Consider the following 17,154-nt stretch of genomic DNA (forward strand, 5'->3'; position numbering starts at 1 on the left):
ACTTGCTCTTAAATATCTCCAGCGATGTAGATTCCACAACCTCCTTACAAAATTTATTCCAGTGTTTAACCACCCTGACAAGAAGTTTTTCCAAATGTCCAACCTAAACCTCCCTTGCTTCAGTTTAAGCCCGTTGCTTCTAGTCCTATCAGAGGCCAAAGAAAACAATTTTTTCCCTCCTTCTTGTAACACCCTTTCAGATACTTAAAAACTGCTATCATGTCTCCTCTCAGTCTTCTCTTTTCTAAACTAAACAAGCCTGATTCTTTCAATCTTCCCTCATAGGTCATATTTTCTAGACCTTTAATCAAAGGGTATAGAAATATGGCCCTGTATAAATTACTCAATGAAATCTGATGGGTGCCTCATATAGGGCCCGACCACAAACAGTGGCGTCAATAGGATTGTTATTTCAAATGGGTGTGGCTTAAGTCCCTTTTGCCATCCGTTCTTATACTGAAATCAGTAGTAGTCTCACAATAACATTATTCCTATCAACAAGAACGTCAGATTCTGGCGAAGTGCGATTAGATTTTATGAACCTGGAAATACAATATTCTTAAACTTTTAACTGTCAGTGCTTTCCTGTTGTTCAATCACTCCCTGAGCAGGAAGCAGCAGCTAACTGACTGACAAAATAACACTGTAGTCTGAGAGAAAAATTGCTTTGTCAGGGGTTAGAGTGCACCAATGTGTAGTGATTCACCTGTGTCCATTCTTTGTACAGCTGAGAGTGGAATGTGTGGAGTATTCCAGAAGAATACTCACAGTTTATTTCTTCTGTCTGTGCTAGAGCTCCCCTGTGTTAATCACAGCCTAAAACAATGGGATTGCAGTATATTTGTTTCAGAGGTCCTGATCCTGCAGTGAGAACACAGCACCTGTGGCATGCTCATTGCAAGATTCAGAAGTGCACACAAAGGCCCTATTTGATTTTTCCTTGAAGTCATAAAAAGCCTTCCAAAGATAACATTTCCCCCTTTCACTGTAATACGTCCCATTGTGCAACCGTGTTTATGGCTTTCAGTGCAAGTCTAGGAACGTCCTGAATCGAAACCAAGATTCTCTCCCCCGGTAACTAAGCATACAATCTTAGAGGACAGAAATGTGAGAGACCATGAGAAGCTTCAGGAATTAAGTCATCTGTACTCACATAGCTGCCCTTTGAAGACAGAACAGAAAGATGGGATAAGTAGGTGGTCACATGCTTCATAGATTCTATAGTCTGAGCACACTGCATACACCTTAGGCTTCGTGTACCTCCATTCCCCCCCAAACTCTGTGTGCCACCCTCTATTTCAGAGTTAGCACAACTTCTCATGCCAGGGGTTCTGGACATCCTCCATGTCCCCAACCCACCAGACCTTTGTCTCCCATTCTGCTTCCTTTTGCAGACTCTCCCATTCACCACATGCCAGCAGGTTGTGGGTTCCCTACCCTATATCTGCCTCCCACTATGCCAATGTCCCCCTCTGGCAGGTGCTTTGTGTGGCCTTTTATTCCCCCTTGCTAGGAATGTCCCCAGTCTCCCCTCTATCACAATCCAGAGACTGTTTGCACCCCGCATTCCCAGGTTTCTGTGAAGCCCCCAGTTCCCCTCCTTCTCCAGGATGTGTGTGTGTGTCCCACCCCATCTGACTTCCCCTCTCTCTCCTCCTCCCTCCCGCGCACTCTGGGTTCCTGCTTCGTTCATCACCATCGATCCCCACCGCCTCACTACCTTGCAGGTTCCCGCAGTGTGTCCTCATCAAGTCCCTGTTGCTTTTCACCACCCCTTCAAACAATTCATCCCCTCACTGCTGGATCCCTACTTTCCACTCACCCCAGTATCCTCCAGATCCCTGCTCCCCCACACCAATCCATGCCTCTCTCACCACCGCTGCCCATTCATCTGCTCTGCACTGCTTCTCACCTCCCCAATCCTGCTCCTGCCCCATCCAGGTTGGCATTTCCCACTCGTGCTCTGCTCTCCTGGGCCCTCACTTTCTCCTTGTAAGCCTGCCTTGTTTTTGCCAGGTTGCCAACTCTCTCTCCACACGTTAAGTTTAGCTGCTGTCTCTGATCTGTGGAGGCAGTCACACAGGGCACCGAGCAGTCTGGGATTCTTGACTTTTCTCTGCATAAGGTTCTCCCAGTTTCTCCTCTGTTACCAAAAAATCCCCAATAAGTATGTGCCCATTGGTGCCCAGAATATTCTCTGAAACTGATCATTGTTGTCACATTACCAGCAGAGAAATGCCATTGAATTGATCCTACGGCCTTGCTTTGCTCAGCCAAACATGAACTAGAAATCGCTTTAATCCCCCCTTTCTCCGGTAATACATCTTTGCCTTTTGTGCCCATTGATACAGTACTCCTTGCTCTACGTGCCTTGCCTGATAACACAGGAATAGGTTTTCTTCTCCCTTGTGTGAGGTGGAGCTCCTCAACTCTCTCTTCACTCCTTATTTTCTCATACTCAAAATCAGACCTCTTAATATTGATTGTACTGTAACTCTGTGAAAAAACACATCACCATCACTCCCTTTCATACACTGTAAAGTTTAATGTTGGGTCATCTCAAAATCTCTTTGTGTTGTTGTTGTTGAAAATAAACCCATTTTTCTTACAAGGACACCCCTAACTTTAAGACTGTATGTTGTCACATTGACCTCAGTAAGGCTTATCATGTGGTTCAAGTTAAAGTTATACCAGTGCTTTGCTGAATCAGGACCTTAATCTTTCCATGAGCATAAGAATGGCCATATTGGGTCAAACCAGAGGCCCATCTAGCACAGTATCCTGTCTGCCAGCAGTGGCCAGTGCCAGGTGCCCCAGAGGGAACGAACAGAACAGGGAATCATCAAGCGATCCCTGTCACCTAGTCCCAGCTTCTGACAAACAGAGGCAAGGAACACCATGCCTACCAGGGATGTAAGTCAGTAGTCAACTACCTGATAAGCACAGGCTTATCAGGTAGTTGAGTCACTACTCAACTAGTAAATTCCCCCTCCCTTGCTGCTTCTGATACAGAGGCAGCAAGAGGGAGGGAGCAGGAGCCTCTTCCCTCCTCCCCATCACTTCAAATCTGTTGTCAGAGTCTGACATAGAGATTTTTGTTCTACCTTAATCTAAATTACTTCTAACAAATACCTCTGAGATACCACATAACCTCATTTCAATGTGATTTTTATTTCAGTCTGTGGCTCTCCTTTGTGACTCATTCAGCTTGTGTGTGTTCTTTAGATCACCTTGTTTTACCTCCTATTCCATGGCTCAATGTGATACCTCATCATTAATCTTAGATGTTAAAGAATCCAAGGCTCTACATAAGTATACAACAGCACACCTGTTCTCCTCTTTCATTTTGCAATATATTTAAAGTTGGCTAAGCAAGACCATCTGAACCCATGCTGGCCTTCCTTTAACAGAGTAAGAGCCACTAACGATATAACCCATCCTTTCTTTACTGGTTCAGAAATACCACCAGCCCTAACCATATTGCAGAAAGTTACCATGGTCCAAGGCATTCCAGTTCACACAAGTCAAACACAATTTAAGATAAATCATTTGATATCCCATGGTATTCTGACAAAGTAATTACAGATAAATCCACTGAACTGTTCATCTGGGGAAAGGCCCAATTGGAGAACAGAGGGCATAAAAACTGGGCAAAGCATTTGACATTTAAACCTGTTTTCAGATAAGCAGTTTAAACTCAACAACTAATTGTTTCCCTATTCAATTATTTTTATTTTAGGGATTTTGTTAAAGCTTTTATTCAATTTAAGAAGCCAATTGTAGTTGCTATCAATGGCCCAGCTCTTGGATTGGGAGCTTCTATCTTACCACTGTGTGATATCGTTTGGGCAAGCGAGAAAGCTTGGTTTCAGACTCCATATGCAACGATTCGACTCACTCCAGCGGGCTGCTCATCATATACATTCCCCCAAATCCTGGGTGTTGCTCTGGTAAGGACATTTTCTCTAGAATTGTTCCGCTGCCTTAGTTAATTCCATACTGTTTTATGCTTGTCATGGTCACTACGATAACAAAAATCCTGGGAAAAGTTCCCCCTAATCCCTATTCTGTTCCCATCACAAAGTGACTACCATTCACAAAGTGACTAGAATTTGAACCATTCTACAGTGTCTGGTGAAGAGAAACCCAGCAGACATCAGAAGTGGTGTAAATCTGAAGTAACTCCATTAGTCACTTTTTTACACGGGTAAATTAAGATCAAAATATGGCTTCCATTTGGCTTGTACTTGATGTCATGGATAAGTGCCACTTTGCCTATATACAGACCGTTGCTCTTGTAAAATTACTGACAGCAATATGCTGATGTGCATAGCTAATGTATTTTTTTTAATTTGCCCATCCAATGCTTAGATGTCCATGCCAAAAGTACTTTGTAAGTACTTGTCGCCAAGAGAAGGAAGAAAATAACCCAAGGGGGTATTACTTCCCTGTTTTCTGATATGATCTTAATTGACCATAGCATCTGATTGTATGGTACAGGAACGTAGGAAACCACCACCATCCTAAGGGAGACTTTGTTTTTGCAGGCAAATGAAATGTTGTTCTGTGGGAGAAAGCTAACAGCACAGGAAGCCTGCAGCAGAGGACTTGTGTCACAAGTGTTTTGGCCAACAACATTCAGCCAAGAAGTGATGCTGCGAGTAAAGGAAATGGCATCTTGCAGCGCAGTGGTAAGAAATCTTGTCAGCTTTTTGTCCGCTAGCCTATTCCAGAATGAAATGGAAACCTGTACAGTTACAGGCCAAAGGAACGTATAATGTGGACTCACTGGAAACAGAGAAAGTGTGCTACAAGGGCCAGTCATGTCCTAGAGAACTAGATTCTCAACTCCTACCGTGAAAAACCTCTGAAGAAGGGCAAAGGGGGTAAATGTAAGCAAGTCTGTGCAAGGATTGTTCGTGGGTTTCTTACCTGATTGTTTCATTGGGGAAGCAGGTTGTTTCACTTCCCCCTTCCCAATAGGGAGTGGATTGTACAGCTCATTGATGAACTTGGAGGAGCCACATAAAGGCAGGGGATCATCAGGAAGCCTGCATCTCTGTGCTGGCTCTCTGTTCCTCAGGTTTCTTCTCTGCTCCAATGGAGCTGCACGGCAATAGTCTTTACAAGGGACCACCCTCAATGAAGGGGAGCGGGTGGGTGGAGGAATGTGTGCCCCTGGGTCCTACTTTCATTCATCACCAGGTGCTAACTCCCTTTCTCTCTCCCCTCGTCCTCATGCAGTTTCTAACCCGACCGAGCATTCTCAGAGGTCCATGTAGGAGAGGTGAGATCCATATAAGGATCCTAAAGCAAAATTTGGTTCAAGGGGTTATTACTTCCCTGTTTTCTGATTGCATCTTAGTAGCGCAGTTAAAACCCCTGCATAGCCCTCACTACCTAATCATAGAATCATAGGACTGGAAGGGAACTCGAGAGGTCATCGAGTCCAGCCCCCTGCCCTCAAGGCAGGACCAAGCTCTGTCTACACCATCCCTGACAGATGTCTATCTAACCTGTTCTTAAATATCTCCAGAGAGGGAGATTCCACCACCTCCCTTGGCAATTTATTCCAATATTTGACCACCCTGACAGTTAGGAATTTTTTCCTAATGTCCAATCTAAACCTCCCTTGCTGCACTTTAAGCCCATTACTCCTTGTCCTGTCCTCAGAAACCAAGAGGAACAAATTTTCTCCTTCCTCCTTGTGACACCCTTTTAGATATTTGAAAACCGCTATCATGTCCCCCCTTAATCTTCTTTTTTCCAAACTAAACAAGCCCAGTTCATGAAGCCTGGCTTCGTAGGTCATGTTCTCTAGACCTTTAATCATTCTTGTTACTCTTCTCTGTACCCTTTCCAATTTCTCCACATCTTTCTTGAAATGTGGCGCCCAGAACTGGACACAGTACTCCAGCTGAGGCCTAACTAGTGCAGAGTAGAGCGGCAGAATGACTTCACGAGTTTTGCTTACAACACACCTGTTGATACAACCTAGAATCATATTTGCTTTTTTTGCAACAGCATCACACTGTTGACTCATATTCAACTTGTGGTCCACTATGACCCCTAGATCCCTTTCCGCCATGCTCCTTCCTAGACAGTCGCTTCCCATCTTGTATGTATGGAACTGATTGTTCCTTCCTAAGTGGAGCACTTTGCATTTCTCTTTATTAAACTTCATCCTGTTTACCTCTGACCATTTCTCTAACTTGCTAAGGTCATTTTGAATTATGTCCCTAATTCAAGGCCCTTTTCGTTGAGGCTTGTATATTCCTGCACAAGCGCCATCTAAGTTGTTACATCTACGCTGTTAAAAAAAGTGTAGGGTAAAAGGTAACAATGAAAACCATAGCTTCCCTGCAACAGTACTAACAAAATGAAAGCAACAGAAGCTACTTGTACTTAATTCCTTAGTTCTACTGCATGTCCCTGACATCCCTTGACTTTACTTAAAAGAGCTATTGTTCAAAGACACAGTAGATGCACAAAAGATTTTTAATTAAATCAAGTGTAGATTGCATCTCAGAGGAGACACTAAGAACTAAGCCCACCATGAAAGGGTCTTTGGAAATGTAGCATAAGCTTATCCGATCAGGCTGATATGCCCTATATAACATGAGCTGGGAAGCCCTCTGAATCTGATCCTGCATTCTCCATTCTCCCACATACTGACCAGAGGTACAATAGCATTGTGAGGGGGTTCACTCACCACCGTAGCGGGGGGTCTGCCGTCTGCTTCCGGGATCAGCTCCTTCTGCTGGCAGAGCACCTTCCCTCTGGCAGGGCTTCCCCCTCTTTCCTCCAGGCCGCGTCGTCCTCTTCGCCACACTGCCCTCTGGCAGTGCCCAAGTCCATCTCTGAGCCCCCCCTTCCGGGGGTTGTTGTTTCTCCACCGGGCTGTTATGCAGGCCCTGCAGCCTGGGGGTTTGTTTGGCTAGAGCTCCCCTAGCCCTGCCTTGCCCCCCCTAGCCCTGCTCTAGCTCCAGGGAGCCTCCTGCCTCCCCAGCAGCCAGGCCCTCACTGACCTTCCTCCTGGGAGTCGCCGCCCAGGTTCTTATATAGCCCCCAGCTGGGCCCTCATCCCCTAATACAGCCCCAGCTGGGGCTAAACTCCCCAGCCCTGCGTCAGGCTGGGGTTTGCCCTTAAAGGGCCAGTGCAGGGCGAACGCCCTGTCACAAGCATCTTCTACTAAGGTCTGCAGCATTGAAGGAAGGTGTTAAAATGTGACCAAATATGAGGGCTACCTATCAAAAGGGTTAAAAGCAATTGAGGGTCAAAAGTAGGCCGAATACAAGGGTCTCATTCTAGTTCATTGTGGACAGTTGTTCATAAAAATACAAAACAGAAGCCAACACCATGCAAAAAAAAAAAATCCAACTATCCTGCTGCTTATAATTGACCCCTTTACAGTCCATTTAGAAGAAACACAGTTCTGGACTAGCAACAAGTTAGAGTTGAAAATGGATAGAGTACCTGTGTCTAAGACTTCGTTGTTTGGTAGCACTATGTTCCTTTTTGTTTCCCTTTTCTATAAAAACTATCTTGTATGAACCCCACGCCTTAGAGCACAGTGAAGCATGGCAAATGTCCCAGTTTTGTTTAGCTGAGTATGTTCCCTCCAGGTTTTGTATGTTAAAAAAAAAAAAAAAAAAAAGAGGAAGAGGAGGAAACAAACCTCATGTGGCTTAAAACATTTTCTAACTTAATGTGGCTTCTATCAAGAGACACACCTGAAAATCACTATTTACTTTTAAAAGTCCTGGTGCTAGTGCATAAATATAAATGCCTGTGCTGGGTATCAGCTTCCACTGACTGCAGGTGAAGGGTAGCTGCACACAACTTCTAGAAAGACCAGGTCCAACTTCTCCACACCAAGGAGACAATTATTTAAGGGGCAATGCCCTATTAATACCGCAGTTCATAGTAATTTGATAATATTTTCAATTTTAGGTATTAGAAGAGTCTAAATGCCTAGTGCGGAGCTTCCTGAAATCTGGACTTGAAGATGTAAATGAAAAAGAATGTCAGATGTTAAAACAGCTGTGGAGTTCTTCCAAAGGACTGGATTCATTATTCAGCTACTTGCAAGACAAAATTTATGAAGTCTGAAGTCACAGTTTAACTTCAAGAGAAAACATTCCAAGTATAAACAGAGTTCAAACATTACCTGTGTTTGAAAAGCAGAGGGAAGGCATCCTTGAGATGAATTTGTGACAGTGTATCCTAATACATATGGTTGTGTCAATTTCCTTGTGAGTTAAATTGAGAAGTTACACAGCTGCATCTAGCTGGTTTGATTTCATGTAAAGATGGAGGCAGGCTTGGTCAGCGCACATAAATTCTACTGAGTGCTGCATCTTTCCCGTGCTCGTCCAGTTAGAAATGTACATTCCATGTGGTGAAAAGCACTATTGTGGCCCAGTAGGCACACCATCTCTAATGGTTTATTTTGTCTGTATGTTTGCTTTTTTTTTTTTTTTTTTTTTAACTTATTCTTGCTTTACAACAAATGTCTGTGCTGACACTGAGGACTCTGTCTCAAAATCAGGTCACAGTAGCACTCTGCAAATCCAGCTTATTTTACTTCAGAGATAATTAAAATATTTTTTTAAGTTCTTACAAAGTAATGAAAACTGATAATTTATATGCATGTGTAAACTTTGTTTTGAAAGAAACGACTAGAATTGTTTTTCTTTCATTGAATTTATTTAACTTATTTATTTTGTGTTTGTATGTAACTGTTTGTTGATCACAGATATTTTCATACTTTCCTTGACTAGATTAAGAGGGTCACATGAGAGTGTAAGGGCCCATTGCGTTTTTAGCAGTGAGCTGTGTAGACAATAAAGAACACATAGAAATCACCAAATGAGTGGGCAAAGTAAAAATGACAGCCATGTATATGTTTCTTTATGTATGAAATTGTACAAAAATGTATTGAAGTTGAGTCATAGTTTGTTAGACTTGTTAAGGGAAAAAAAAACAGTGGATGATGCAATTGCGAGTCCCACAAAAGTCTCTCTTCACTTCCTGCCTTCTTGAGGAGCACTGAAGGGCTTACCAACAAAATGCTTTACATTTACTATTTTCCTATTAGCTGGACATTAATAACAGGGTGTGTGGTGCCCTTATGTGGCATCATTGTTCTTCAGGTTTAAACATCTCCTTTTGGTCTGAAGTCTAGAAATGAACCCTTGAGAGCCTTAGTCCAACTGCCTGATTGCTCAGTTGTGGGATAATTACTACTCTGGAGGCATCTGGGTCTGAGGTAGGAGTTTTATAAAAAGGTGCAAGGTTTTGAACTGGGTGGAGATAGTTTTTGTTTTGCTTTTCCAATAGTCCTCTAGTTATGGGGGGCAAAAAATCTGTGGCTGTCCATAGGAGGCATCCATGATAAATGACAAAAAAAAAATCTAATATGCTGTTTTAAATATGACCAATACTTTTCAGCAACACTGATTTTTTAAACACTGGATCTGTCGAGTTTCTGTGTTGCTAGTACCCAGTTAGGTAGGAAAGAACTTGAACACATTCAGTGAATTAAACTGCTATGTTAGCTGCCCAAATAAAACTCTCATAGGAGATAATTTGCACCTTTGTTTCTTTAATGATTTGTGCACTTGCTCTCCATCCTTGAGCTCATCAACCAGATTACAGGTTAAAAGAACTGAAGAGATTTTTGAAGGGTTGTAAGGGGGGGGGAGGAAAGAATATGGTATTAAAGTCTTGGTCAGATTGCAAACTAATAATTCAGTAAGCAGTAGGTTTCCACAAACTCCATCCATCTTTTGCATAGTGAAGTGTAAAGTACCTTCCATTTACATTCTATACATGTTCCTAGGGCCAAATCATGCCATTGTGTTTTTTTAAAGCAGAGTGCTGTGTTAAAGTCAGAAATCCCCCGGAAGTTCTGCTTTTTAAAAAATGGCAGAATCTGACCTGTGTTTAAAATTTGTTTCAATGTCTTCAAAATGCAATACTGAACATGATTACAGAGTGTTCCTTATTTACGGTGGACTAAAAGAAAGGGTAGTTATTTCAGTGAACAGATGAAATGGTTGATACAGCACGTGTTACGTGTTAAGAGTTGCTTATTGCTTAGACCCTTTAGCAAAACTTAAATGTATGTTCAAGTTAAGCACATGCTTGAAGGCTTTGCTGGATCAGGGCCATAAAAACCAATCATGTAAGCATGCACACAAGTCACTTAGTTCAATAGTCCCACTGACTTCAATAGGATTAGTCACATGCATAAGTATATGTACAAATCAGGCTTGCAGTATGGGACATCAGGAAAAAAATCAGGAATAAGTATCATGAAGCCCCCACTTGCATTTTTCTTATACTGGTCCAGAGAGGTACAACTCCAGGTCATATAAAATATTAGGAAGTTTTATTTCCATACTGTGATTGTTATACATTGATATATCTAGGAAAATTGCTCTTGGCAGTATGAAAAAGCATTTTAACACAAAAGGTTTTTGAAAAAAATCATAATTGAATCAACTTTTAAAATGCACCATTTCTGCTGCATTTTCAATTATTTACATTAATAGCTTGACAAAGGAATTGTTGAAATGTGTTTTTTCATAAAAGGCACTAATCATATTTCATGTTTAATTATTCATGTCTAAAGAGTTTCAATAGAATTTTTTTTTTTCAGAAAAAGACTAATAATTTCAAACGCTTCCTTTGAGAATTCAATCTCCATTGATTTTCTCTTCTGTTTATCTTTACTTGCTGTTCACATATATAGATGTACTGTATATATTAGTCTGGGTACCTTTACTAATATTCACAGTATTTAAAAAATATAAATGCAATTTGTTGTTAAGTATGTTATTTTATTCTTGTGTAAATTGTTTTGTACAATCTTTTAAAATCTGCAGTTTTGCATTTGTAGATATTCAAGGTAAGCAATTTATTTTGTGTTGTCTTGCATGTATATTTTTGCTGTAGATATGTGTTGTTTAGTTTACTACTTCAGTATATTTCTGTTTAAATGAATAAGCTTACAAACTTTAATACAGTATATATTTTCAGAATATAAACTTTTATATTTCTGTGGTAGGTTAGGGTATGCGTTTTAGGCAATCTTTTTCACTACTATTAACTGTTCTTTTAATCTATAGCATATGGTTTTGTGCCAATAGTTTTTCACTAGAATAAAACTCTCTTTTAATGTTAGGGATATATATATATATAGAGAGAGAGAGAGAGAGAGACACAGGTTTGCTGATGCGGGGGCGGGGGGAGGAGAGAAGAGCAGGTCATTTGTTTTTTGCCAGCCTTGAATTAACTGAGTTTAAAGTGTAACTTGTAAATTTACTGCATTTGTGAATAAGCCTTACCATTAGGTACAACAAATCTTAAAATTTCGCAATTGCATGTGTGCTATTAAGGATTTCCCCAAATAATCTCTGTAAACCGGTTGGCAAAATCAGAGGATAGGACCTTAAGTTTTCTTGTGAAAAGGGTAATACGGGTGGTTGTTTTTTAAGCAACATAGTTAGAGTTGTCGTCACTTTGGGCTTTGTTTTATATAAACTGTGCATATTGTTCTCCCAACCATAGTAGTTAATCTCAGGCTCTTTGTGGCTGGGTCTATAAAAGTCAAATCTGGCTAAAGCCAACACTCTTTAGGAGACACTAAAGAAGTTTACATAAGAGACTTATAGACAATCTTAATCATAGTACATTTAAGTATTCTGTATCCTGGATGCGTTATCCGTGTCTACCCAGTTAACCATATGTTTTAAGCCATATTAAATCTCTTTACCACTATTTTAAATACTACATGGAAAGTCATTCACTAACTTACCTACAGATTGACAGGACTGTGATTTGTAGTGAATAAAAATATTATGCCTTCCATAAAAACAAAGGACCAAAGAATTACATTATTTTAACAGAACACTAGTTACTTAGCAAGTGAGCTAGTCTGACATTTATAATGAAGATCAAATGATCAATTCCTGCTACAAACACTTCATTTTCACGGCAAAGGGGAAAATGTATCCACTAGACTACTGGAAAATTAGCAATGTTCTGCTAAGTTGGCTTGTCTATTGGTAAGGCTTATTACCAAACCTCTGAGATGAAGCAAAGAACCAAAAATTCAACAAAATCTATGTTATTTTTTTTTATTTCAAACTAGTAACTTGCACAAGAAATTAAATGTAGAATTTTACAAATTAGGCCCTTAAGTTATTTTGTCAGGATGTCATGGAACAGACTAAAACCGTTTCTAATATTTGTAATGAGTACATATTAAATAATGGTATAGGCACCCCTTTATCACAGTATTGTAAATATTTTCTGAAACTGGTACAGTACGGAGGGAATTGTATCTTGATATATCAAATATTGACTGTCTACATCAAATTGTACACAATATATTTGTTGATGGTCCTGTAACTAGTGTATGGACACATTTCTGGGTGCCTTAGAAGTTGTATTTTTCATGTGTGTTAATATGCAGTATTTATACATCGTGAGAAGCTGCTTTGAATAAAAACATTGAAACTTCAGTGATTTTCAATTTTACAGGAATCCAAATGAATTTGGTAAATACTTGCCATACAAAAGGGGGGGTATTATAAAATGATATAGTAAAAACGTTGAATAGATTCCTACATTTTAAAAGAATTTAGGAATTCAGAGATTTTTATTAGGGGAGGATATTACATTGAAATCTGATCATCCAAAAATTCCAAAGACCACAGCAACAAGAAGTGCTGTTAGTAATGCAGTGAGTCTGACTTCATTCCACCCAACCTTCTGTTCACAGCCAAGAAAATTAACAAAGAATAGTTTTCTACAAAATAATTTTCTAAGACTACACCTACTCCACTTTCGCTGCACCCTTGCTTTGACATATGCCACAATATGGCTCATGCTGCTCTAAAGCCATGGACTGCCAGCAATCATGCAGTTCTAAGTGGCTGTACAGGCAGTCCCCGGGTTACGTACAAGATAGGGACTGTAGGTTTGTTCTTAAGTTGAATCTGTATGTAAGTCGGAACTGGCGTCCAGATTCAGCCGCTGCTGAAACTGATCAGTTTCAACAGTGGCTGAATCTGGACGCCAGTTCTGACTTACATACAGATTCAACTTAAGAACCCCAGGCATCCCCAAGTCAGCTGCTGCTGAAACTGATCAGCGGCTGATTCCAGGAAGCCCGGGGCAGGGGCTTCCTGTAGTCAGCCACTGGTCATTTTCAGCAGCTGCTGACTAGGGGACACCTGGGGCAGAGCAGCTGGGGTGCTGCTGGGTTGGTCCAGTGGCACCCAGAGCGGCGCTACGGGACCAACCGGCAGCGCCCCAGCTGCTGTACCACAGGCGTCCGGAGCAAAGCCGCGGAGCACGGGGGCAGCGGGACAGCCCAGACGCGCCGTGGCTATCCTGCTGCCCTCGGGCTCCGTGGCTTTGCTCTGCTTTGCTCCCCGTCCCCCAGGTCTGCAGACCAGGGGGAGGGGGAGCAGAGTAGAGCAGAGCGGCGGAACGCGCGGCCAGCTGACAGCCCAGACGCCTCTGGGCTGTCAGCTGGCCGCGTGCTCCGCTCTGCTTCCCCCCCCCCCCCATGGTTTGCAGACCAGGGGGAGGGGAAGCAGAGCGGAGCAGAGCAGAGCGGCAGAACGCGCGGCCAGCTGACAGCCCAGACGCATCTGGGCTGTCAGCTGGCCGCGTGCTCCGCTCTGCTCCCCCCCCCCTGCAGATCAGGGGGAGGGGGAGCAGAGCGGAGCACAGCAGAGCGGCGGAACGCGCAGCCAGCTGACAGCCCAGACGCGTCTGGGCTGTCAGCTGGCCTCGTGCTCCGCTCTGCTCCCCCTCCCCCTGGCCTGCAGACCAGGGGGAGGGGGAGCAGAGCGGAGCGGAGCAGAGCGGCAGAACGCGCAGACGTCTGGGCTGTCAGCTGGCTGCGCGTTCCGCCGCTCTGCTCTGCTCCGCTCTGCTCCCCCTCCCCCTGGTCTGCAGGGGGGGGGGGAACAGAGCGGAGCGCGCGGCCAGCTGACAGCCCAGACGCGTCTGGGCTGTCAGCTGGCCGCGCGTTCCGCCGCCGCTTTGCTTCCTCTCCCTGGTCTGCTCGAGACCAGGGAGAGGAAGTGCCCCGTTCGTAACTGCGGATCCGACGTAAGTCGGATCCGCGTAACTTGGGGACTGCCTGTACTAAGGGATAGCTGGCTTTGGCGTGGTGACCTTGTATGCAGGACTGCACTGTGTAAGTAGCTCAGAGCCCTGTGTTGCGGCTCGTATGGAACTGCACCATTCCAGTGGAATTTCAGAAGGGGGCCAATCTTTCTGTGGGTGCTTCTATGCAGAGGGTTACAGAGAGGAGCAGTCACTTTGTTCCCCATAAACAGACTAGCAATCTGAAAAACCTCTTGTGACAGGGCCTGGCTTACCTGTTGGGGCACTGCCTGGAGGTAAGGTCACTGGCTCCCAGCTCTCCCTTGTCTCCAGCATCCCTTGCCAGAGATCGATCCCATTTTATGGTGATCCACCTTTCAGAAGGTAGTGACTTGGCCCTCCAGTGGGGTTGACAATTGAGTTTACTCTCTTCCAGGGTGGCAAAACAGAGACCAAAATCCCCACAAAAGAAAAGGTCTTCGGCCTCCTTACGGGGCTCTGTGTGCAGCAGACCCTTGACACTGGGCTTACAAAGTCTGTATCTTCTCTCTGCCCGACTAGAAGAGCAGAAGGGATTTGTTCAGCCTCCAGGCTTTCTCTCTCCATCAGTCTCCAACTGGCCTAGAGTGCTTCAGAGTTGCCTCCCTGGGCCACATCCTACCACTTGCTTCTCCACAAGGCCTAAAAGCCTGACACTTGAAAGTCAAACCGCACAAACAATTGAATCTTCAGCCCAGCAGGGCTCAGCCAGTCACCTCCTTTCCAGGCTAGCTCATCTTCACACTAGCCCAAGTGTCCAGGTTTCACGCCCATACTCAAGGCCTCACATTCTCCCTCTGTGCACAGCTTCAGGCAGGCTGCAGGCCCTGGTCACCTCTCTTCTCCAAACAGGCTTCCAGCTTAGGACTCTGCTGCCCAGGATTCTCTCAGCCCAAAAAAGAAAACTCCCAACTGCCTCACACAGGGATCTCCCCTCTAGCCCATCCACAAGCACAGCTGCAGTTTGCAGGCCACACCCATACTCAGGCACTTCCAAGATGAATCTCTCTTCCTCTGCCATTTCAGCTCCCTCTTCACTTCAGCTGTCTGGCTCTCTTCTAAACTCCTCTATTAGCTGCAGCAGGCTCTCCAAGTGTAACTGGATGAAGTCACCTAAGCACACAATCACTTTTTAACCCCTTCTGGCCCAGTGTAGGGTTTACGTCTCCTGTATGAGACATACAAAGAAGGGAGTTTTTGCATAAGAACCATGAGCAATCTGGAGCCATTCCTGAAATTTCTGTGGCCACACAAAGTCTCCTTCACTCTAGATGCACTTGGAGACATGCAGTACACACATCTAGCTTCCACCATGTGCAACATTAACTTATCTCACAGATTGACAACGTGGCTTGAAAGAAAGGAAACAAACAGGATGCTTCCAAACTGGAAAACCTTCACTCCCTCCCTCCTAAAATTCCAATTGTATAGATTGAGATTTTCCTTAGGAGAAGGAGGGGACAGATTCTAGCCTTCATGGTTCTGGAGAAGAGTCTGAAAATGTGACCCAAAAACAACCTAAAAGCCAATAAAAAGAACCCAAATATTTAATTTTTGAAAGCCTCGTGATTTTTAAGCCAATTTCAATATTTTTGAAGGCTTGGGGTTGGCAATGCTGGGTTTTATATTTTATAAGTTATTTTGTATAAATGCATGGAAGCATGTATACTAGCATTAGAGAAACACACATTATTTAATCAGAGGCAGCAATAACAGCATGAAGAAAAGACTGAACATGCTGAAAGTCACTGTAATGGAAAGCTACGTAGGATACAGTTCCAAAGGTATTCAAACACTTTTTTACATTAATGCTCATTTCCATTCTAACATAGAAGCTAAATTTAAACAAAAGAACTAGAAAACAGTTATATGTTACAACAACAGAAATGTGCTTAGCTTCACAGCTACAACTACTGTTGGGAAGTAGAGGAGTCAGCTCTTTCTAGCTAAGGGAGTGGGAGGCAGGATTCTTAGGTTCTATTCCTGGTGTTGAGTGGACTTGCTACATGACTTTCTGCCAGCCACTTAAATCTTTATACCTTAATCTAACCAGCTTTAAGAAATGAATAGTATTTAGCTCCTTCACAGAAGTGTTATGAGAGCTAATCAATGTTTAACACTCAGAGGCCTAATTGATGTTTGTAATGCTCTGTGGTTGCATTTATATAGAACTTTTCCTCTGAGGCCATGTATAGTATCAGCCTCGGAGGACTTGAACACACATATAATTTAATCTTGTTTAACCAGCACCATAGGTCAACAATTATTGATTTATATTAAATAGTAAAATACTGTACTCTTGTTGTGGGTTAACATACTGCAATTTCTCTTGAAAGATAATAATTTCCACGTGATCTGCAAGCTATTTCCTAAACATGGTGTTTATGGAGTGTTAACAGTATCAACATAAAGTAGTCAGTTGTAGACAAGCATGGCCCTTCATTAACATTTTTTTTAAAATCTATAGATTATTAAAGGTAAAAAAATACAGTCTACACAGCACTACTTACATTCCTTGTTTCCTTTCAGCATTTCTCCCCTGGGGAACAATGGAAATGAACAAAATCAGTTTGACTTCTGTTTTCACTCAGGGGATGCCTATACTTCAGCAGTGCTGCAGTAGTATAGATACTTGTATATCGGTGGAAGTGGATTTCTCGTAGATGCAGCTGTTCCACCTCTCTGAGAGGCAGTACCTAGATTGATGGAAGAAGTCTTCTATCAACCTAGCTTCATCTATAGTTGGAGCTAGGTCCACCTCACAGATACGTTACACAAGACATACATTTTTTACAGCCCTGAGCAGCATAGCTAGATCAACCTAAGGTGTAGATCGGGGTGAGCAATAATTTTTAAATGGGGTCCACTTCACACATTTTTGAAGTGGCCCTGGGCTAGGGTTGCCAGATGGTCTCCCAAAAAATACTGAACACTCCGGCTAAAAATTTTTGTCGAGCAAAAAAAAAAGGCATATAAAAAAA

The 17,154-nt window shown here is 42.9% G+C and overlaps 1 protein-coding gene across 1 annotated transcript in view; it reads left to right on the plus strand.

The window, feature by feature from the left end:
• The window catches only part of CDYL2 (chromodomain Y like 2), a 107,126-nt gene extending 94,179 nt beyond the window's left edge, over positions 1–12,947 (plus strand). The window contains exons 5-7 of the mRNA XM_075940014.2: positions 3,740–3,950; positions 4,548–4,691; positions 7,955–12,947. Of these exons, the coding sequence (XP_075796129.1) occupies positions 3,740–3,950; positions 4,548–4,691; positions 7,955–8,113 (514 nt within the window). The 3' untranslated portion in view covers positions 8,114–12,947. The remainder of the gene's footprint in view (positions 1–3,739; positions 3,951–4,547; positions 4,692–7,954) is intronic.
• Positions 12,948–17,154: the final 4,207 nt, after the last annotated feature.

This window comes from Pelodiscus sinensis, chromosome 12 (genome assembly GCF_052426305.1).
Source record: "Pelodiscus sinensis isolate ZL-2025 chromosome 12, ASM5242630v1, whole genome shotgun sequence".
Taxonomy (NCBI): Eukaryota; Metazoa; Chordata; order Testudines; family Trionychidae; genus Pelodiscus; species Pelodiscus sinensis.